This window comes from Saccopteryx bilineata, chromosome 2, assembly GCF_036850765.1.
Source record: "Saccopteryx bilineata isolate mSacBil1 chromosome 2, mSacBil1_pri_phased_curated, whole genome shotgun sequence".
NCBI classification, from domain to species: Eukaryota; Metazoa; Chordata; class Mammalia; order Chiroptera; family Emballonuridae; genus Saccopteryx; species Saccopteryx bilineata.
Window position 1 is genome coordinate 233,647,899 of NC_089491.1, and position 22,021 is coordinate 233,669,919.

General features: G+C 38.5%; 2 protein-coding genes across 3 annotated transcripts in view; one reads left to right on the top strand and one right to left on the bottom strand.

The window, feature by feature from the left end:
* SIAE (sialic acid acetylesterase) overlaps window positions 1-1,938 on the bottom strand; it is a 53,656-nt gene extending 51,718 nt beyond the window's left edge. For both annotated transcript variants that reach the window (XM_066259599.1, XM_066259598.1), the window contains exon 1: window positions 1,726-1,938. In XM_066259599.1, coding sequence (XP_066115696.1) covers window positions 1,726-1,792 — 67 coding nt within the window. In that variant the 5' untranslated portion in view covers window positions 1,793-1,938. The remainder of the gene's footprint in view (window positions 1-1,725) is intronic.
* Window positions 1,939-1,995: 57 nt separating this feature from the next.
* Window positions 1,996-15,422, top strand: SPA17 (sperm autoantigenic protein 17). Its single transcript, XM_066259600.1, has 5 exons — window positions 1,996-2,060; window positions 3,786-3,966; window positions 9,172-9,242; window positions 10,966-11,034; window positions 14,545-15,422. The coding sequence occupies exons 2-5, from the start codon at window positions 3,813-3,815 to the stop codon at window positions 14,686-14,688; spliced, it is 438 nt and encodes a 145-aa protein (XP_066115697.1). The 5' UTR covers window positions 1,996-2,060; window positions 3,786-3,812; the 3' UTR covers window positions 14,689-15,422.
* The last annotated feature ends 6,599 nt before the right edge of the window (window positions 15,423-22,021 follow it).

The following is a 22,021-nucleotide window of genomic DNA, read 5'->3' on the forward strand; positions in this document are numbered from 1 at the left end:
TTGGGTTCTGGGGAAGAGACCATCAATAAAAGTAGACTGACAAAAGGAGGACAGTGGTTACCTCTGGTGAGAAACTGGGGAGGAACACTCAGGGAACCTCAATAAAACTGGCAATGTTCTAGATCTTAAGTTGGGTGGAGCACCCATGGGTATTCATTTCACTGTTTCATGGTTCCATATACTTTTGTACATCTCAAATCTTACATGATAAACATGAACACAGGGGAATGATTTGGAGAACTCTTGTTCAGCATATGCAACCAAATAAAGAAGAAAACTTTAGAGCATTAATCAATGAAAAATTTATCCAATGTTAATGAAGGTGATGTAACAATGCAACCCAAAAGCAAAGATAAAATGCTAATATCAAAGTTAACAGCCTTTAACAGAGAAAATAAAACAAGAGTCCTACTCTCCTCTATCTTCTCTCCACCTCATATGCTACACTCAAAGGTCACTGTGTGAAGATGAGAGAAAAAGATGTTTACACTTTGGTTGAACCCAGAACCAGCTATATGCTGCAGTTTCTCTGAATCTGAGTACTTACTGGGTTCTTACGCAAAGCAGCATTTTTTTTGCTCTCCAACTGTTCCCCCACCTCAACTTTCATTTCTTTCTTTATTAAGTGAAAAGCAGAGAGGCAGAGAGCCAGACCCCCACCTGTGCCCCAACAGGGATCCACCTGGCAAGCACCTATCCTGGGATGCTCTACCCATTTGGGACGTTGCTCCATTGTTCAGCAACCAAGCTACTTTAGCACCTGAGGCAGAGGCCATGGAGCCACCCTCAGTGCCAGGGGGCCAACTTACTCAAATCATTCAAACTATGGCTGTGGGTAGGAGAGAGAGAGAGAGAGAGAGAGAGAGAGAGAGAGAGAGAGAGAAAGGAAGAGGAGGAGGGGTGGAGAAGCAGACGGTCACTTCTCCTGTGTGCCCTAACCAGAGTGGAACAGGGACTTCCACACACTGGGCTGACGGTCTACTACTGAGCCTACCGGCCAGGGCCAACTTCATTTCTTAACAGAGATCTTTGTGGTCTACTATTTGAGTGTCTGAGGGAATAAATAGGTTCAGCACTATCATGTTAACTTTGCATTAGAAGACAGATCTGGTTTTTCCATAGTTGTGACCCAACGTCCAGCCTTGTGTAGTAACATGATCAGATCTGACTGGGACAAGGTCAGTGAGTCACCCTCCTCCCCAGTGCCTTGCAATTTATCCCACTACCACTATCTGTAAGCTGCACCAGAAACCAAAGCTGAGCCTTAACTATTCTGAGCTAGTGAGGGGGTTGTACTTCTTAGCCCTATTACCACTTAAACTAGTAAAATTTAATTTCTTGCCTGAAGCAAACCCTCCCTCAGGGTACCACTGAGGGGGCAGCACTGAACTGTTTTGGATGATTCAGGCACCTGTTTCCAAATATTATCTTACTGGTTTCACCCCTCCCCTTCAAGCTCCCCAGCAGTTACTCAAAGACCCTCAGGGCCAACCCCACTCAGATAACCCAACTCTCCGTCTGCCCCACGCGCTGCACCATAACCTAACGGGAGGGAGGAAGCGGAAGGGTAGGGGCTCTCGCCCAACAGAACCAGCAACGCAGGCCTCGGTTGGAGACCCCTTCCTGGACCTTGAGAGGGGTTGCGCAGAGGGCTCCTGTGAGCAATCGCGGGATGTAGGAGCCGGCGTAGGCCGATGGCGGGGTCGGGCGAGCCGGCTGCCTCACCTGCACTCGTGTGGGCCCGCAGGATAACTGGCAGCAACAGCCCCACTACAAATCCGCGCGCCACCATCTTTGCGGAACCCCCTTTCCCCGCACGGGCCTCGGGACCCCGAGCCAGGGGCGGGGCTGTGGGCGGGGCCGTTGGCGGCCAGACCTCGCCCCTCCGGGCCGTTCAGTCCCCGAAGCCCTGTGCAGCCGCCCGCAGGCCAGTGCCTCTCCCCTTCTCGGTCGCCGTAGTTGCGTCAAAAAAACAAACAAACAAAAAAAAACAACAAAACGGTTGCTCAGCAACGGGAAAAAGCCACTAGACTCGGTACCAGATCTGGGAGATCCGAGAGGTGAGGCGCTTTACCCCGTTTCCTCTCCGAAACCGAGACCGTGCCTTCCCCTTCACCTCTCGCCCTTTCTCGGGATCCTAACACGTTCCGCGACCCTGGGGCACTGTTGGGAGCGCGGGCAGCCCGTTCTCAAGCCCCGGTCCACGGCGGCCCGCCCCTGCGACCGCCCTGCGCGCCTCAGTCGGGCTCGCAGTCCCTCAGGCGGTGCACCTCCCTGAAAGGATCCCGTTCCTCAGCTCCTGTCCCCTCGACAAAGGGGAAACCGGTCTGGGCCCTCAGAAACCGCCTGGCCCCGCGCCGAGACCCCGCCCGGCCCGGCCTGGGGGCGCCCTCCCAGCGGCCGGGCCCTGAGTATGTCTGGCTGCTGCGTGGCCCAGCCCGGCCGGCAGCCGCCCTGCATCCAGCCCTTGTGTTCCAAAATGGGGAAACAAGACCTGATCAAGACAACCACAAAATGTAACAATCCCAGAACTTTGGCGGCTGCGATTACAAAGTCCTGATCGTCCCTTCCAGAATATATAGGTGTTTCAAGGCCTTGTAAATCATGCTTCAGAAGTGAAAGCTATAAATTAATTCCTAGAACCAGGACGAGTTCTGACTTAAGTTTTGTTGTTTTGTCTTTTTAAATTTTAGGCCCTAAACAAGGTTGTCAGCAATTTATGGTGAAGTTTTAACAATCGTTCTCTAAATTCCTGTGAGAGAGCAAAAATTACCTTGACCTTTTACTGTTTTAATTTTTTTTTTTTTTTAACAGAGATAGAGAGAGGGATAGATGGGGACAGACAGGAACGGAGAGAGATGGGAAGCATCAATCATCAATTTTTCGTTGTGGCATTTTAGCTGTTCATTGACTGCTTTCTCATATGTGCCTTGACCGTGGGCCTTCAGCAGATGGAGTAACCCCTTGCTCAAGCCAGCGACCTTGGTTCCAAGCTGGTGAGCTTTGCTCAAACCAGATGAGCCCGCGCTCAAGCTGGCAACCTTGGGGTCTCGCACCTGGATCCTCCACATCCCAGTCGGATGCTCTCCGCTGCGCCACCGCCTGGTCAGGCTGTTTTAATTTTCATTGATTGATTTTCAGAGAGGAGAAAGGAACTGTCAACCTGTTCCACCATTTATTTACACAGTCATTGGTTGATTCCTTTTTTCTTTTTAATTTTAGAGAGAGATAGGGAGGAAGAGAGATGAGAAACATCAACTCAGTTGTGTCACTTTAGTTGTTCATTGATTGCTTCTCATACGTGCCTTGAGGGAGGAGGGAGAGCCAGTGACCCCTTGCTCAAGTCAGAGGCCTCAACCTCAGGGTTTCCCTGCGCCACCACCGTTCAGGCTCATTGGTTGATTCTTGTTTGTACCTTGACCAGGACTGAACCATAACAGTAAATCCAGAAGATGCTCCCAATAACCGAGGACCTGGCCAGGGCTACCCTCACCATTTAAATATATACAAAAAGACATTGAGGTAGAAGGAAAAAGTTCTTAGTGTTATATTGAAAAATCTGTGATTCTTGTGATCAAGAGAACGACTTGACCTATAGCTCTGTATTTGTAATATTCTAATCAATAATGGAGAGTCTAAAACTCCAGAACAAATGGATGGTCTTGGGTTGTAGTGGGTTAAAAATATTGAAGTCCAGGAATTGGTACTCAATTTGTTGCCATAGTTGTGATTATATAAGTAAAATCAGACAAATTTAAAGACAGTACTCTTTAATGAATCTCTAGGTACTGTAGGCAGTTCCTTCCAAGGCGATGTCGGTTCCATTCTCCAACACCCACTACCGAATTCCACAAGGATTTGGAAATCTTCTTGAAGGGCTGACACGTGAGATTCTGAGGGAACAACCGGACAATATACCGTCTTTTGCAGCAGCATATTTTGAGAATCTTCTAGAGAATAGAGAGAGTAAGCTTTTTAAAAATAGATACTGGAGACTAAGCACTCGGTATTATGATGAAACTTGTTTAAGACCATTCGTATTTCACAGAAAGCCTTTATGAGGCAGGTAGCTTCAAATGACAGTTCATGCTGTTTTGTTATGTTTGAAACCTGCCTTTTTGGCAGGTCCTCTTAAATCACATGACTTCACATTATTGAAGATGATCCGTTTATTACCCAGACCTTGGTTGTATTTCTCATGGACACACTGGGTGGAAAGTAGCCTTGAGATTGTCCAGTATAGCTCTCCATTTTCCAGCAGGCTATTCCTATGCGTCCAAAGCAGTTGACTGTCTATTCTTACTAGGAGGAGAGTTTGTACTTTTCTTTACATTCTTTGCTCTTTTTACTTGAAAATATTATAAGTATAGTAAAAAGTAATTTTATACACCTTAGATTAAATAAATTGGTATTTGCTGGGGGTGTGTGAAACTGTTCTACAGTCAAGTTACAGGGAGAAACTTCTTTAAAAAGTGAACTTCTAGCTTGGGAAGGTAATTTATATTATTTTTTCTTTACTTCCAAGGTGCCATCCTGCCCAGACACTAAGATTCAAGCTAACAGCGACTCTTTAGTTGAGAGACAGAGCAGTTTCTTTACTTTCATAAATAAAATTTTAAAATTCTCAGCCTTGAAGGTTCATGACTATCACGACTGAGCCTAATGGTCAGAATGGGAATCATTACAGCTATAAATTTCTGTAAAGAACTTATAACTAGAGCAACCATTTTAATATAAGCTTATATAATTACTTTTGATTACAGTATTCCAACAGAGTGGTAAGGGTACCTAGAAGTAGCCACAATTAGATAAACATTCCATTTTAAGTCATTTGAGAGGGAGAAACCCTACCACAAAGCTTGAATTGAAACAACTCCCATACACACTGTAGAGCTCTGGATCCCCTTGTTGTCTCTGCTCTACCCTGGCAGAGCTCAAAATCCCTGCCAGTTTCCTGAATGTTGCTGATCTTTTCCAGTCACAGAATATTTGTTGCACAATCTGAAACTCAAGTGACACTAAAAAGCTATTAAGAGAAGTCCTTCAGGATAAGAAGTGAATTGTAATGAACGTTAATTTAATTTTGTTATAACTTTGTTTTACAGATTCATGAGTAAAATACCTTTAGTCTAATTTTAAACCTCAGAAACATCCCATTACAAAAACATTTGAGTCATTGTTACTGGATCATGGTAATTAAAGCAATTGGTGATTCAGAGTAATTGTCTTAGAATACTAGCTAACTAATGAAAAATGGGAAAAACTGTTTGAAAAAGATGTTAAGCATCATACCTATTTCATTCATGTAACCAAAGATGAGTTATCCAACTGATACAAGTATAAGAATTTACTCTCCAAAAGGAAAGAACAAAGTTCTCTAGGCCAGTCTCTTATACAATCCAAGTATTCCCTTACCAGCATTTCTCATAGGTAATTCTAGTCTTAATTTTGATTTTTGTGACAGGAAACATGTTAGTAAATGAAATAAGTGGTATCTCAGAATCACTAGGGAAAAGGTGAGCTTTTATTAAATGATATAATAAAGATGAAAAAAAGATAAAATTTGATCTATTCCTTACACGATACGCCAGGATAAGTTCCAAAAAGAGGGTAAAAAAATGCTAACTGGTGGGTGGAAAGTGGCCTAGAGATTATCCAGTATAGCTATAATTACTTTAAGAATCCAAGAGCGGCCCTGGCCGGTTGGCTCAGTGGTAGAGCGTCGGCCTGGCGTGCAGAAGTCCTGGTTCGATTCCCGGCCAGGGCACACAGGAGAAGCGCCCATCTGCTTCTCCACCCCTCCCCCTCTCCTTCCTCTCTGTCTCTCTCTTCCCCTCCCGCAGCGAGGCTCCATTGGAGCAGGGATGGCCCGGGCGCTGGGAATGGCTCCTTGGCCTCTGCCCCAGGCGCCTAGAGTGGCTCTGGTCGCAACAGAGCAACCCCCCAGAGGGGCAGAGCGTCGCCCCCTGGTGGGCATGCCGGGTGAATCCCGGTCGGGCGCATGCGGGAGTCTGACTGTCTCTCCCGTTTCCAGCTTCAGAAAAAAAAAAAAAAAAAAAAAGAATCCAAGAGCAATTAAGAAAAAGATGGATAAAATTGACTATATTGTGTGACAAAAAATGCGCTAAGGAAAATGAAACTACAAATGACAAACTGAGAAAAAAAGTGTTTGCAGTTTATATTACAACTGGTTAATCAACCTAATAAATAAAGAGCTTTAAAAAAAACAGTGGAAAAAAACCCAACAATGCTTTATTAAAAAAATGCCAAGTGATATGAGCTAACAATCACACAAACATAAAAGCAAATGGCACTTAACATATTAAAACACTCAAACTAACTCAAATAGAAGTCCATATGAAAACCATTAAGGTGGCACCAGCCACCACCAGCAACCCAACCATCAAATTGGCAAAAAGCCAAAAGTTTACCAGTTTATTCAAGGCAGGGCTAGAGGGAAATAAGTATTCATATATATTGCTGGAGAAATATAAAATTATATAATCCCAAAGAGAGGAAAATGGCAATATCTACCAAAATTATATATATACATATTTAACCTTTCAGGAACTCTACTTCTTCACTCTTCATTGCATTGTTATTTGAGGAAGCAACCCAAATATTCATAATAGGGATCTATTGAATAAACTAGAGTACATCTATACAATGAATAATAATCAGTGGTAAATATAGAATGAGACTGACAACAGTGTGGTGATTGCTGGTGGGAAGAGGGAGGGGAGTAGAGGAGGATGGGAGGGCATAAATGGTGATAGATGAAGATGACTTGGGTGAGGGGGTCGGTGAACACACAATATGGTGTATAGAGATGAGTTGTGGAGTTAGGCACCTGAAACCTGTAAAATTATGTTAACTAGTACCCTAATAAATTCAATTTTTAAAAAATCTAAAAAAAGAAAAATTAAGGAAGAGCTCTATAATGTAATCCTGAATTTGTAGTGAAAAATTCAAATTTAAAATATAAAAATAATGTTATATAAATATAATTGCTATATAGAAATAAACTTAATAAAATATTGTAATCCCAAATTTGAAGGAAACATTTCTGTATGACCTCATGATATATTTGCTCTTTAAAACAACAGAAGTATTTTCTAGCTCTATACATTTTCTTAAAAGTCCTCAAAACAAAGACCAACCCACTACCAGTAAGCATCTAGCTAGACCATGGACTCTCCCTTTTCTAGGAACCAGGGTTTTTGGAGAATTAGGTGATTCTTTGAACTGGGCAGGACATACAAATATGAGCCTGAACATCTTGTCATACCAGAAAATAAGGAAACTATCAAAGATTACTAGAGTTGTTTCCCAAGGACTCAAGAGCATCTGAGCACCCAAATAAGCCCTTACTGGCCAATTCTGGACAATTAGAGTATCAGTAAGAGTAATAAATGCAATGGATTGAAATTCATCAAATTTGTTAATTATTCATGAATCTATAATGATAAAAAGAAGAAGAAGCTCCTTGAGAGGATCCTAAGGAAGCAACTGATTATTCTAAAAACTGCCATGTGAAGGGAAAGAATCAAACTTGCCCAGCAGGTTGTCTCAGTGGTAGAGCATTGGCCTGGAGTGTGGAAGTTTCTGGTTTGATTTCTGGTCAGGGCACACAGGAGAAGCAACCATCTGCTTCTCTACCACTCCCCCTTCTCTCTCTTTCTCTCTTCCTCTCTCCCCTTCCTGCAGCCATGTCTCATTCTAGTAACTGGGTGCTGAGGATGGCTCCATGGCCTTGCCTCAGGCACTAAAATAGCTCAGTTGCTGAGCAATGACCCTAGATGGACAGAGCACCACCCATAGGGGGCTTGCTGGGTGGATCCTAGTTGTGGCGCATGCAGGAGTCTGTCTCTCTGCCTCCCTGCCTCTCAATTAAAATCAAACAAAAACCTTTAATCCATTTATGTAAGAACCATATTTCAGGGTAACCAAATAGTTGAGGGTTTTTCTTTATTGAGTCTTCCAGAATTGAAATAATGCTAAAATTAGAACACTGACGTATGCAACACCTGAAAAAATTATATGACCAATCATCAATTGGCCCATAAAAATTATAAAGAGAGACAACAAGGTATTATTGAATACATATCTCCTGACAGAATTACGCTGCGCTAGCTATAATATTCTTGCCAAATACAATCAAAATCAGATGGAACCATAGATCTATCCAGCAGTATACAGGAAACTCAAAAGTAGAGAGAGGAACTTGTTTAAAATCATTATGGGAATGGAATAAAAAATATCTGAACTATGGAAAAATCCAAAGAAAAATGACCAAATTTCATCAATAAATAAATTCATTTTTTTATTGAATTAATAAAATTACAAGGAAAAAATATGGTAGGAGGTAGGGAACTTTCAATGAAAAGATATTTGGAAGGCATAGTAAAAGGCTGTGAATGCCTATTGTTTGGGTCCTGATTTGAACAAACAAAAAGATAAACAAAAGCCATATTAGGCAATGGAAATTTGGATAGTTGATGATATTAAGGAATTATTAGTATTTTTAGGTATGTTAATGATATTTTAGCTTTATATCTTAGAAATGCAAACTAAAATATTTATAGATTGGCTTGAAAATAATCTTAAGTTTATAATTGTTGAATTTAAGTAATATACACATGGGAGCTTATAAGTCTAAAAGTCTTTATAATTAGAAGGTTAAAGAAAAAATTGTTTAAATATAAATACTTCTTCCTGTCTGTGTCAGCTGACTATATAATATGGCTCAATTAAAAAACAACAACAACAATGTTCCCTTCACTTTTCCAAACATTCATACTATTTAGCATTTATTTTTATATATTTTCCTGTGTTTACTAATTCATGCTTATAAGTTTCTATACTTATATTTAAGTATTGGCATTTGTTCTCTCCTATTTTGTTATAAATTTTATGAAGGCAGCAATTACAGTTTTTTACTGCCTTTCTAAATATACCCAATGGCTCATCTAATGTTTAATTCATCAGCATATATTTAATGATCACTGGTCGTATCTGCAGTGCTAGGCTATGTACAGTAGCAATAAGATTTTCAATTGGCAGTAATAAACCTGTGGTTTTGGGGAAAAGACCAACAACTTGTGTTGTTATTCTAGATTTATTTTAATGAACCCAAAATAAGTCTAAAATTATTAAATTTTTATTATTTAGAAACCAACTTTGATCCAGCAGAATGGGGCACTAAGGTAGACGACCGCTTCTATAATAACCATGCATTCAAGGTATGGTTCTGTGAAACTAAGGGATTTGGTTATTTCTTCTTCCTTTCTCCAAAACAGATTGTTGGGATCTCCTTTCAATCATGAAAATTGTGAGAGGTGTTAGAAATATCTTATTAAATTTTCTTAATTGTAATGTTCTTTCTGATGAGGAATTATTTTCTAAAGTATCTGAATCACAGGTATATAGTTTAAATGTAAAGATGATCAAAAAGAGGAATGTAATTGAAAGTTATATTCAAATTTTATTGGGCATTACAGTGTTTAGCAGTAGCAGATAAATATTTGTTGAATTAATGAATAATATTTTATAAAATAAAATACTATTCATCCAATTATTTTGTTATCGTTGACATTTTAGAGAAGACTGAGTAAAATTAAAGATGGTGATGGTAGAGTTTTCTCTCTAAAGCTAAACTGTTCAGAGATTGACCCTATCTTCTCTTTAGTGGCATTCTTTCAACCAGTCTTTCTCAACCAAGGTTTCTCAGAATAATTAAGCCTTAAGCAGAAGGCGCCCTTTGCATGTAAGGAATCAATGTCTCTCCTTTATATCTAGAATGTGTCTAGTAATGTATCATGCTGGGGAGAATTGAGACAGTAGTTACTCAAAATATTCTGTGTTCATTGATCCAGATAAGAAATACTGGTTGAGAAAGTTTGTGTAGGATCCAACATCATTGGCATCAACTGGGACCTTGGTGGGAACTCAGTCTCAGGCCCTAACCCTGATCTACAAATCAGAAGTTGAAATTTAACAAGATCTCCAAAGTAAAAATATTAAAGTTTAAGAAAGCACTACTCTAGACAACTGGATAAAACATTAGCCACAAAGTACCCTCAAATATTTGAATTAAAAGGAATTAACAAAGTTCAAGTTTTGATGGTGTTCCACAGTAGATTTGGGGAAATATCTGTCACTTATTCTATTAGTTCAAAAGTGAATTTCCATTCATTTGTGCCTAGCAGAAAAGAAAATGTTCTGTTTGTTTTCATTTAACTAGATTCTCTGTGTTCATACTTTATTGAAATCAAAGGAAAATGTTGAAAATTTAAAAGTGTTTGTGTCATTATCAGCTGTTTCTTTCTTTTTTGAATTCTAAAGATTTGTTAGCTTATATATCCTTTCTGTTTTATGGATTAAGGAAGCTCTTTCCATAAGTTATGAATTAGCAATGTCTCTATTTGGGAGGAAGATTTTAATAGCCATAATTAAACAGGCAGAATTGGTTTCCCATTTTCTATTTAAAATACTCCTAACAACAAAACTTACTTTTTTTTACTTAGTTTTTAATATAAAAACTTCATCAAAAAGACAACTTGATTTTACACTATGCGACACAATGACATTTATTTTATTTCTATCTTAGAAACTATTGGCACCTCTTTATACTTTGTTCAGGATTCATCACAACATCTTATCAACTTTTAGTATAAAACAATGGTTTGTTTTTAATATGCATAAAACAATGTCACATACATTCCAAAAGCAAACCTTTTTTTACCAGTTCCTTGGTCTTTAATATTTGTTTATTCAAATTCCCTTGAGAGTTTTTATTTCTTCTTTTTCCACCCATTATTCTTGTTAAAAAAAATCAGTATGTGTTTAATTCTCACTTCTTCTCAATAACTTAAATTAATATTTAATGACCTTTAAGCAGTTTGATTCAAGACTTTGAAATTTACTACTTTTGAAACATTGGCTATTTGGTCCTCTCCCTTCCAGGAACAGGAACCACCTGAGAAAGAAAAGTCTCAGACATCTGTGGAAGAGGAGACACCAGTCCAAGCCTTAGTAAGTTATGTTTTCCATGTACTATTGATTCACAGAAAGAATATCAGTCAATTTAAAATTATACTCTAAATATGAATCTAATCTGTAACACAAATCTGTTGTTAAAATTGTGATTTTGCATTTTCTGGATAATTAACATCAGTGATAAACTAATTGGTGGGTCATTTTTAGCCATGCCTCTTATAAAGTAAAACTCATTCTTCCCTTTAAAAAAAAAAATCTTATTTCCCAAGGTTGTCAACAGATGGAAAAAAGCTCCTTAAGGGGAAGAACAGGTAGAACTCACCAGCCCCATTCTTCATTCTTCAGATCCACTTTCCAATTTGGGAACTTTTCAGGAATTGATCCTGTTACCAGCACACAGTGAAAGACTTAGAGATAACAAAAGGAAACTCACAGGGAATTACACACAACACATAAAATCCCTTTATACAATGTGTCCTTCCATGCATTGCCCTCCACAAAACTGACTTAACTTCCTGAGAGCCTACATCTAAGTAGTAAAGACCTGGATAAACACCTTTATGCATCCTGTATTTTGTAGTGGGCTAGAGACAGCGTTCAGCTCTCAAGAGAGCATTGTATACATCTCTACACAGCCCTGTACCCAGTAATCTCACTTTGGTAGCTTGAAATCAGCCACAGAAGAAATATTAAGACCATAGCAAATACTGTACATCAGGACTTTTTTTTCCTGGAAAGCCAATTTTTAAGCATTTATCAGCATATCACTATCTATATTTTGTGTTTTCTTTTTTTTTTTTTATAGTCCAAACTCAAGAGGACCAAGCCTAGTGAGAAACAACTTACTCTCCATAATATTGTAGGCCAAGCTTTTGAGTTCCTTTTAATGTCCCAGTTAGTTACCCAATAATCAACACCCAAAATGGACATCCCCCTCAAGGAATGCCTTAGCTTCTACCTAGTATGGCTAATTTTTCCATAACCTTTATAAATCATTCCACAATTCTATCTATCAGTACAACTCAGCCTCACATTGGCATAAGATACAGTGGGAGATAAGGGAAGGAGTAAGGGAGTATTAGTATTCTTTCCTTAAATCTCTAATAGGTGCCCTTACATAGGTTTTCATGAGTTTGAGGTCAGATCCCATTGGTTTCCAACTTCAGAATAATTTATTTGTCCATATTGAAGCATCATCTCAGAGGATTTTATACCATTTTGTTCACATTTAAAAGTTTAAAACCCTGGCTAGTTGGCTCAGTGGATAGAGCATCAGCCTGGTGTGTGGAAGTCCCAGGTTCAATACCAAGTCAGGGAACACATGTGAAGTGACCATCTGCTTTTCTTTCCAAAGTAAAATGTTCTCTCCCTTCTCTCTCTCTTCTCCTCTCACAGCCAGTGCCTTGATTGGTTGGAGTATGGGCCCCAGATATGGGTTTCTGGGTGGATCCCAGTTGAGGAACATATGAGAGTCTGTCTCTCTATCGCCCTTCCTCTCACTTAAAAGAAAAAAAAGTTTAAAATGGTGGCCCTGGCTGGTTAGTCAATTAGAGCATCATCCTGAAACACCAGGTTGCAGGTTCTATCCCCGGTCATGGCACATACAGGAAGTGACCAAACAATGCACAGCTAAGTGGAACAACAAATGAATGCTTCTCTATATCTCTGTGTGTGTGTCTCAAGTCAATCAATTTAAAAAAAATGTTTAAAAAGGCATAGATGCTTGACCAGGCAGTGGCAAAATGGATGGAGGCATCAGCGTGAGATATTAAGGACCCAGGTTTGAAATCCCAAGATTGCTGGCTTGAGCATGGTTCATCCAGCTTGAGTATGGGGTTGCCGGCTTGAGCATGGGATCATAGATAAAACTTCATGGTTGCTGGCTTGAGCAATGGGTCACTGGCTCAGTTGGAACCCCCCAGTCAAGGCACATATGAGAAAGCAATCAATGAACAGCTAAGGTGCCATAACTGTGGGTTGATGCTTCTCATCTGTCTCCCTTCCTGTCTGTCTGAGCCTCTCTCTCACTAAAAAATAAAAAATAAAAAGGTATGTAGATACCCATATACCCATATAAATACTTTGTCTATTGAGAAATTTTGAGAGAATATGTACACTCAACCCATAATAATAGTGACCTCTTAAGAGCAGGATTTATTTATTTATTTATTATTTTTTACAGAGACAGAGAGAGAGTCAGAGAGAGGGATAGATAGGGACAGACAGACAGGAACGGAGAGAGATGAGAAGCATCAATCATCAGTTTTTCATTGTGGCACTTTAGTTGTTCATTGATTGCTTTCTCATATGTACCTTGACCGTGGGCCTTCAGCAGACCGAGTAACCCCTTGCTCAAGCCAGCGACCTTGGGTCCAAGCTGGTGAGCTTTGAGCCTGGACTCAAGCTGACGACCTCGGGGTCTAAAACCTGGGTCCTCCGCATCCCAGTCTGACGCTCTATCTGCTGCGCCACTGCCTGGTCAGGCTTAAGAGCAGGATTTAGAAAGAGGAGAACTACCAGTGATATTTTAAGTTCTTAGATTTGTATGTATTACTTTTATAATTTAAAATATTAAAAGCTATATACCTATTAAATTATACACTTAAGAGCTGTGCATTTCACTGCCTATAAATTATACCTAAATTTTTTTTTTCTCTGAAGTTGGAAACGGTGAGGCAGTCAGACAGACTCCCGCATGCGCCCGACCAGGATCCACCCGGCACGCCCACCAAGGGGTGATGCTCTGCCCATTTGGGGCAACTCTCTGCTGCAACCAGAGCCACTCTAGCGCCTAAGGCAGAGGCCATGGAGCCATCCTCAGCGCCCGGGCCAACTTTTTGCTCCAATGGAGCCTTGGCTGCGGGAGGGGAAGAGAGAGACAGAGAGGAAGGAGAAGGGGAGGGGTAGAGAAGCAGATGGGTGCCTCTCCTGTGTGCCCTGTCCGGGAATTAAACCCGGGACTCCTGCACGCCAGGCCGACGCTCTACCACTGAGCCAACCGGCCAGGGCCTATACCTAAATTTAAAAAACAAAAAACAGAAGCTAGATACAAAAGTTAAACCAAGCATATTAAAACTGATATTATTGGACTTAGTGGGTTTCTCTCTGGCACTCTACTTTAATTGTGTGCCTTTGGTTAGCTAGTTATTGAGAAATTAAGAAGTTAACGTTTTATTTTATATAATCAGGATTATTTTGACACAGGTATTATTCTCAAGATTTTACCGTACTTCAAAGATTCTTACTTATTCCCTCTCCCCCAAAATGTTATGCTCAGGAAACTGTTAAGTAGGAGCTATTTTGGAGGAAGAAAGTTGGCAATGATGATTTATTGCAGAGATGTATTAAAGAATGAAAAATAAAATGCCTGCTATTTTGGCATTTACCATTTGGTACATAGACAACATGACAATATATAAAATTCCCTTAGGAAAAAACAGATCTCAGTTGTTACATTCTAAATTGATTAAATTTATACACTATTTCTGTGACATCAAAATGCTGTATAGGATGTTTATGACGTCTCTTTTTCTCCCTTCCGTGAAGGAATCTTCTGAAGAAGATAAGGAAAAAGAAGAGAATGCTGCTGTCAAAATCCAAGCAGTCTTCCGGGGACACTTAGCCAGAGAGGAGATGAAGAAAATGAAAACAGATGATCTTCAAAAAGAGGAAACACAGGAAAACAACTGAGTAGACTGGTTTTGCCCCCCAGAAAACATGAAAAAATAATTCAAATCCATCAACCTTGTGACTGTTTTTTTTTTCTTAGTAAGGAAGATTTGATGTAGCAGAATAACATTTGTTGCTGTTGTGAAAATCTGTCATGAGCATTTGTTTAATAAACATGCCATTGAACACATGCCTCTTGAAGATTTCTCTGAGATAAGTATTATTTATACTTCTCCCAAGTCTGTGTATAGACACACTTGGATTTAGGGTTGTAGAACTGGAATATCCAAGTTTTCAGAGATCTCAGAGGTTATGTGGTCTAGCCATTATCTAATGAATCAATCTTCTCTATAATATCCCTAAAGAATGGTCTTTTAGCTCCTGTTTCACTCATAGTGATAGAGAATTTTACTCCCTTTCAAGGGCAGTCCATTTAATTTTTAGAGTAACTTGAATTATTAGAAAGCTAAAATGAGTCAAAAGTCTACCCCCTTAGAAGTTTTTATTTCATGCCTGCATTCAATCATATATTGAAAAATGTATTGAGCAGAATTCATGTGCTAGGGTTTAGTGGTGAATATCTGATCTTACACTTATGCAACTAAAAGTTTTTATTGTCTTGCTCTCCAGAACAACACAGAGTAAGACTAATACATCATATTTGAAAAAACTGAAAGCTATCATAAAAGCACTCTTCTTCAGCCAAAACTTCCCATGTTTCTTTAATGTATAAATGGTAATACCTTCATCATAAACTCAAACTTTTTCCAGTAAGCCATTCAAGTCCTAGTGCCTTATTTTTTGAAAGTTCACTCTCTCCTTTTTGAGGCCTCCCCATCCTTGAATATTCAAAAAACCACAGGGTTCACATTTTACACCAAAAGATGCAGTTCTCTTCCCAAGGGAAAATGGGAAGTAGATTCTTACCATTTAACACTTGCCTTCTACCACAATGATGCAGCCTAGTCCAGCAGACTGAGCTAATGTCCTGATGGGTTCAGATTCCTGTGGGCACTACATTGGATGCCCCAGGCTTTGGTTCTAGCATTACACCTCTCTCACACAGCCATTGTTACCCATAGCTCAAAAACAGGCCTGGGTGGCTGGTCTTAAGGAGCTTTTAAAACCAGTCATAGGTAGCGGTGGGATTCAAATAATTTAACCAGTTCTCTGCCCTAATGACCATTTTAAGTGTAAAAAAAGAGATATACTGAAAGGCAGTCATTATTTCATGCATTTAATACTTAAGAACAATTAAAAAGAGGTACATAAAATGAGATTTATAAGAGTTTTAAAATATTAATGAAAAGATATTAAATAATGCCTGACAAAAAATAATAAAACTTATTTAAGATATTTCTATATTGCTTCTTCTTTTTATTGATTTTAATTTGTTATGTTACATAGTTACAACTGTTACCCCGAATATATCTCCCCCAACCCGTGTTCTCCTTGATACCCCCCTTTCCCCCTCCCCCCACCGCCTTCCCCTTCCCTCCATGCTGCTCTCTATCATGCTCTCTATCTCTCTGTGTTATGTGTATATATTTTCCCTAATGTCTTTCCTTTCTTTGATCCACTCCTCTCATCCCCTTTTCTTCTGACCGCTATTTGTTGGACTCTTTGACCCCTTCTCTGCCTCTCTTCTGTTCCTCAGTTCACATTGTTCATTGGATTTCTCATATGAGTGCAGTCATATGATATTTTTCTTTCTCTACCTGGCTTATTTCGCTTAGCATAATAGACTCCAGGTCCATCCATGTTCTTACAAAGGGTAAGATTTCCTTCTTTTTCATGGCTGCATAGTATTCCATTGTGTATATGTACCACCACTTTTTTTTATGATTTTAATTTATTGTATTTATATAGATTCAAGTATCCCACTGAATATATCTCCCCCCACCCCCGTGTTCCCTCGGCCCCCCCTTTGCCCTTCCCCCCAGTGCCTTCCTTTCTTCCCTCTAGGATTTGCTGTCCTGTTCTCTATAATGCTGTGTTATGTATATATATATATGTATATATGTATAATCTCTTTCCCTCTCTGATCCCATCTTCTCTTCCACTTTCCCTCTGCTCCCTTTGATCCCATCTCTGCCTCTGTACTGTTCCTCAGTTCACATTGTTCATTAGATTCCTCAAATGAGTGAGGTCATATGGTATTTTTCTTTCTCTGCCTGGCTTATTTCACTTAGCATGATAGTTTCCAGGTCCATCCATGTTGTCACAAAAGGTAAGATTTCCTTCTTCCTCATGGCTGCATAGTATTCCATTGAGTATATGTACCACAGCTTTTTAATCCACTCATCCACTGAAGGGTTGTTTTCAGATCTTGGCTATTATAAATAATGCTGCAATAAATATGGGGATACATTTCTTCTTTTGAATCAGTGATTTGGTACTCATAGGATATATTCCTAAAAATGGGATTGCTGGGTCAAAGGGCAGTTCCATTTTTAATTTTTTGAGGAATCTCCATACTGTTTTCCACAGCAGTTGCACCAGTCTGCATTCCCACCAGCAGTGCAGGAGGGTTACCTTTTCTCCACATCCTCACCAGCACTTATTATGTTGTTTTGTTAATGAGCACCATTCTGACAGGTGTGAGGTGATATCTCATTGTGGTTTTAATTTACGTTTCTCTAATGATTAGTGATGTTGAATTTTTTTTTTCATATGTCCATTGGCCATCTGTATGTCCTCTTTGGAGAAGTGTCTATTCAGTTCTTTTGCCCAATTTTTGATTGGATTGTTTACTTTCCTAGTGTTGAGTTTTACAAATTCTTTATAGATTTTGGTTATTAACCCCTTATCAAATGTGTTGGTGAATATGTTCTCCCATTGTATGGGTTGTCCTTTTATTTTGTTCATGTCTTTTGCTATGCAAAAGCTTTTTAATTTGATATAGTCCCATTTGTTCATCCTGTCCTTTATTTCATTTGCCCATGGAGATATATCAGCAAATATATTGCTGCGAGAGATATCAGAGAGCTTACTGCCTATGTTTTCTTCCAAGGTTATCATGGTTTCACGACTTATATTCAAGTCTTTTATCCATTTTAAGTTTATTTTTGTGAATGCTGTAAGTTGGTGGTCTAGTTTCATTTTTTTGCATGTACTTGTCCAATTTTCCCAGCACCATTTGTTAAAGAAACTGTCTTTACCCCATTGTATGCTCTTACCTCCTTTATCAATTGACCATAAAGATGCAGGTTTATTTCTGGGTTCTCTGTTCTGTTCCATTGATCTATATGCCTGTTCTTATGCCAGTACCAAGCTGTTTTGAGTACAGTGGCCTTGTAGTATAACTTGATATCAGGAAGTGTGGTACCCCCTGCTTTATTTCTTTTTCAAGATTGCTGAGGCTATTCATGTTCTTTTTTAGTTCTATATAAATTTTTAGAATATTTGTTTTATATCTTTGAAGTATGACATTGGTATTTTAATAGGAATTACATTGAATTTATAGATTGCTTTGGGTAGTATAGACATTTTAATGATATTTCTTCTTCCTATCCATGAACACGGTATATCCTTCCACTTGTTTGTCTCTTCCTTGATTTCTTTTATCAATGTTTTATAATTTTCTGAGTACAGCTTTTTAACTTCCTTGGTTAAATTTACTCCTGGGTACTTTTTTATTGCAATATTGAAGGGGATTGTTTCCTTAATTTCTCTTTCAGACAGTTCATTGTTGGTGTATATAAATGCCACTGATTTCTGAATATTGATATCCTGTCACCTTACTGAATTCATTTATCAGTTCTAGCAGTTTTTTGACTGAGACTTTAGGGTTTTCTATGTACAGTATCAAGTCATCAGCAAATAATGATAGTTTTTCCTCTTCTTTTCCAATTTGGATGCCTTTTATTTCTTCTTCTCGTCTGATTGCTGTGGCTAGGACTTCCAGAACTATGTTGAATAAGAGTGGTTAGTGAAAGGGGACACCCTTTCCTTGTTCCTGTTCTTAAGGGAATTGCTTTTTAATTTTTACCCATTAAGTATGATGTTGGCTGTGGGTTTGTCATAGATGGCCTTCATCATGGTGAGGTATGTTCCCTGTATTCCCACTTTGCTGAGAATTTTGATCATAAATGAGTGTTGGATTTTATCAAATGCTTTTTCTGCATCTATTGATATTATCATGTGGTTTTTACCCTTCCTTTTGTTTATGTGATAAATCATATTGATTGATTTGTGAATATTGTAGCAGCCTTGCCTCCCCAGAATAAATCCCACTTGATCATGATGTATGATTTTTTTCATGTATTTCTGGATCTGATTTGCTAATATTTTGTTGAGAATTTTAGCATCTAAGTTCATCAGGGACATTGGCCTATAGTTTTCTTTCTTTGTAGTGTCTTTGCCTGGTTTTGGAATGAGGATTATGTTCGCCTCATAAAAGGAATTTGAAAGTTTTCCCTCCTCTTAAATTTTTGAAATAGCTTGAGAAGGATAGGATTAGTTCTTTGAATATTTGGTAAAATTTGCCTGTGAAGCCATTGGGCCAAGGACTTTTGTTTGTTGGGAGTTTTTGATAACTGTTTCAATCTCATTTGTTGTAATCAATCTGTTTAGGTTTTCTGATTCTTCCAGATTGATTTTTTTTACAGAGACAGAGAGTGAGTCAGAGAGAGGGATAGACAGGGACAGACAGACAGGAATGGAGAGATGAGAAGTATCCATCATTAGTTTTTCGTTGCGCGTTGCAACACCTTAGTTGTTCATTGATTGCTTTCTCATATGTGCCTTGACCGTGGGCATTCAGCAGACCAAGTAACCCCTTGCTCAAGCCAGCGACCTTGGGTCCAAGCTGGTGAGCTTTCGCTCAAGCCAGATGAGCCCATGCTCAAGCTGGTGACCTCAGAGTCTCGAACCTGGGTCCTTCCGCATCCCAGTCTGATGCTCTATCTACTGCACCACCACCTGCTCAGGCCAGATTGATTTTTGAATGATTATATGTTTCAAGGAATTTATACATTTCATCTAGGTTGTCCAATTTTTTGGCATACAGTTCTTCATAGTATTTTCTTACAATCCTTTGTATTTCTGTTGTGTTAGTTGTTACTTCTCTACTCTAATTTCTAATTTTATTTCTTTGAGCCCTCTCTCCCTTTTTCTTGGTGAGTCTGATTAAAGGTTCATCAATTTTGTTTACCTTTTCAAAGAAGCAGCTCTTGGTTTCATTGATCTTATGTATTATTATTATTATTTTTTGTCTCTATGTCATGTAGTTTCACTCTGATCTTTATTATTTCCTTCCTTCTACTTCCTCTGGGCTTTACTTGCTGTTCATTTCCTGTTGCTTTTAGGTGCAGGGTTAAGTTGTTAATATGAGATTTTTTTTTGCTTCTTAAGGTATGCCTGTAATGCTATGAACTTCCCTCTTAGAACTGCTTTTGCTGTGTCCCATAAATTTTGAGTAGTTTTATGTTCATTTTTATTTGTTTCAAGGAAGTTTTTTATTTTTTCTTGATCTCATTGTTAATCCATTTATTATTTAATAGCATGCTATTTAGTCTCTAAGTATTTGAATGCTTTTCAGTTTTTGTATTGTAGTTGATTTCTAGTTTCATGCCATTGTGATCAGAAAAGATGCTTGATATGATTTCAATCTTCTTAAATTTACTGAGACTCATTTTGTGTCCTAACATGTGGTTGGTCTATCCTAAAGAATGTACCATGAGCACTTGAAAAGAATGTATATTCTGCTGCTTTGGGGTGAAAAGTTCTGAAGATATTTATTAAATCCAGTTGATCTAATGTGTCATTTAAGGCTGCTATTTCTTTGTTAATTTTCTATCTAGAGGTTCTATCCATTGATGTTAGTGGGGTATTAAAATCCCCTACTATTATAGTATTGCTGTTGATCTCGCCTTTTTGTCCATCAAAATCTGTTTTATATATTTAGGTGCTCCTATATTAGTCACATATGTATTTATAATAGTTATATCTTCTTGTTGAAATGCTCCTTTTATTATTATGTAGTGACCTTCTTTATTTCTTACTTTGTTTCAAAGTTTATTTTGTCAGATATTAGTATTGGTACCCCAGCTCTTTTTTCCTTTCCAATTGCATGAAATATTTTTTTCCATCCCTTTACTCTCAGTCTATGTGTATCTTTTGTTCTGAGGTGGGTCTCTTGTAGATAGCATATATATAGGTCCTATTTTCTTATCCATGCAGCTACCTTATGTCTTTTGATTGGAGCATTTAATCCATTTACATTTAAGGTTATTATTGATATGTAGTTTTTTATTGCCATTTTATTCTTTAAATCTATAATCCTCTTTTTCTTGATTTCTTTTTTCCTTTACTCTTTTTACAGCAAGCCCCTTAGCATTTCCTGCAGTACTGGTTAGGTTGTAATGAATTCCTTTAGGGTTTTTTTTGTTTTGTTTTGTTTTTTTGTCTGGGAAGCTTTTTATTTCTCCTTCAATTTTAAACAATAATCTTGCTGGATAAAGAAGTCTTGGTTGTAGGCTCTTGTTTTGCATTACTTTGAATATTTCTTGCCATTCCCTTCTGGCCTCAAGTGTTTCTAATTGAAAAGTTGGATGTCATCCTTATGGGGGCTCCTCTATAAGTAATTGACTTCTTTTCTCTTGCTGCTTTTAGTATTTTTTTCTTTATCTCTAACTTTGGTATTTTAATTATGATGGGTCTTAATGTAGGCCTCATTGGGTTCCTCTTTACCAGGACTCTCTATGCTTCTTAAACTTGTGTGACTTTTTCTTTCATCAATATAGGAAAAATTTCAGATATGATTTCTTCAAACAGGTTCTCTATCCCTTCCTTGTTCTTTCTTTTCTCCTTTAGGAACCCCTATGATGCAGGTGTTATTTTTCTTCATATTGTCATAAAATTCTCTTATAGTTTCCTCAAACTTTTTGAGCCTGTTTTTGTTTTTTTTTTTTGTTATTATTCATTTTTAGAGAGGAGAGAGAGAGAGAGACAGGGGGGAGGAGGTGGAAGCATCAACTCCCATATGTGCCTTGACCAGGCAAGCCCAGGGTTTCAAACTGGTGACCTCAGCATTTCCAGGTCAATGCATTATCCACTGCGCCACCACAGGTCAAGCCTGTTTTCTTTATGCTGCTCTGTTTCTGTTTTCATGTATCTTGTCCTCTAAGTCACTGATTTGATCCTCTGCTTCATTCAGCCTGCTGTTGATTCCTTCTAGTGTAGTCTTCATTTCTGATATTGTAATGGTCATTTCTGATTGATTCTTTTTTATTATTTCAATGTCTTTTTGATGCTTGCTATTATTTAGTTGCTCATTATGTCCATCTATTGTAGCTCTAAGATCCTTAAGCATCCTAACAATCATTATTTTAAACTCTACATCTGGTAATTT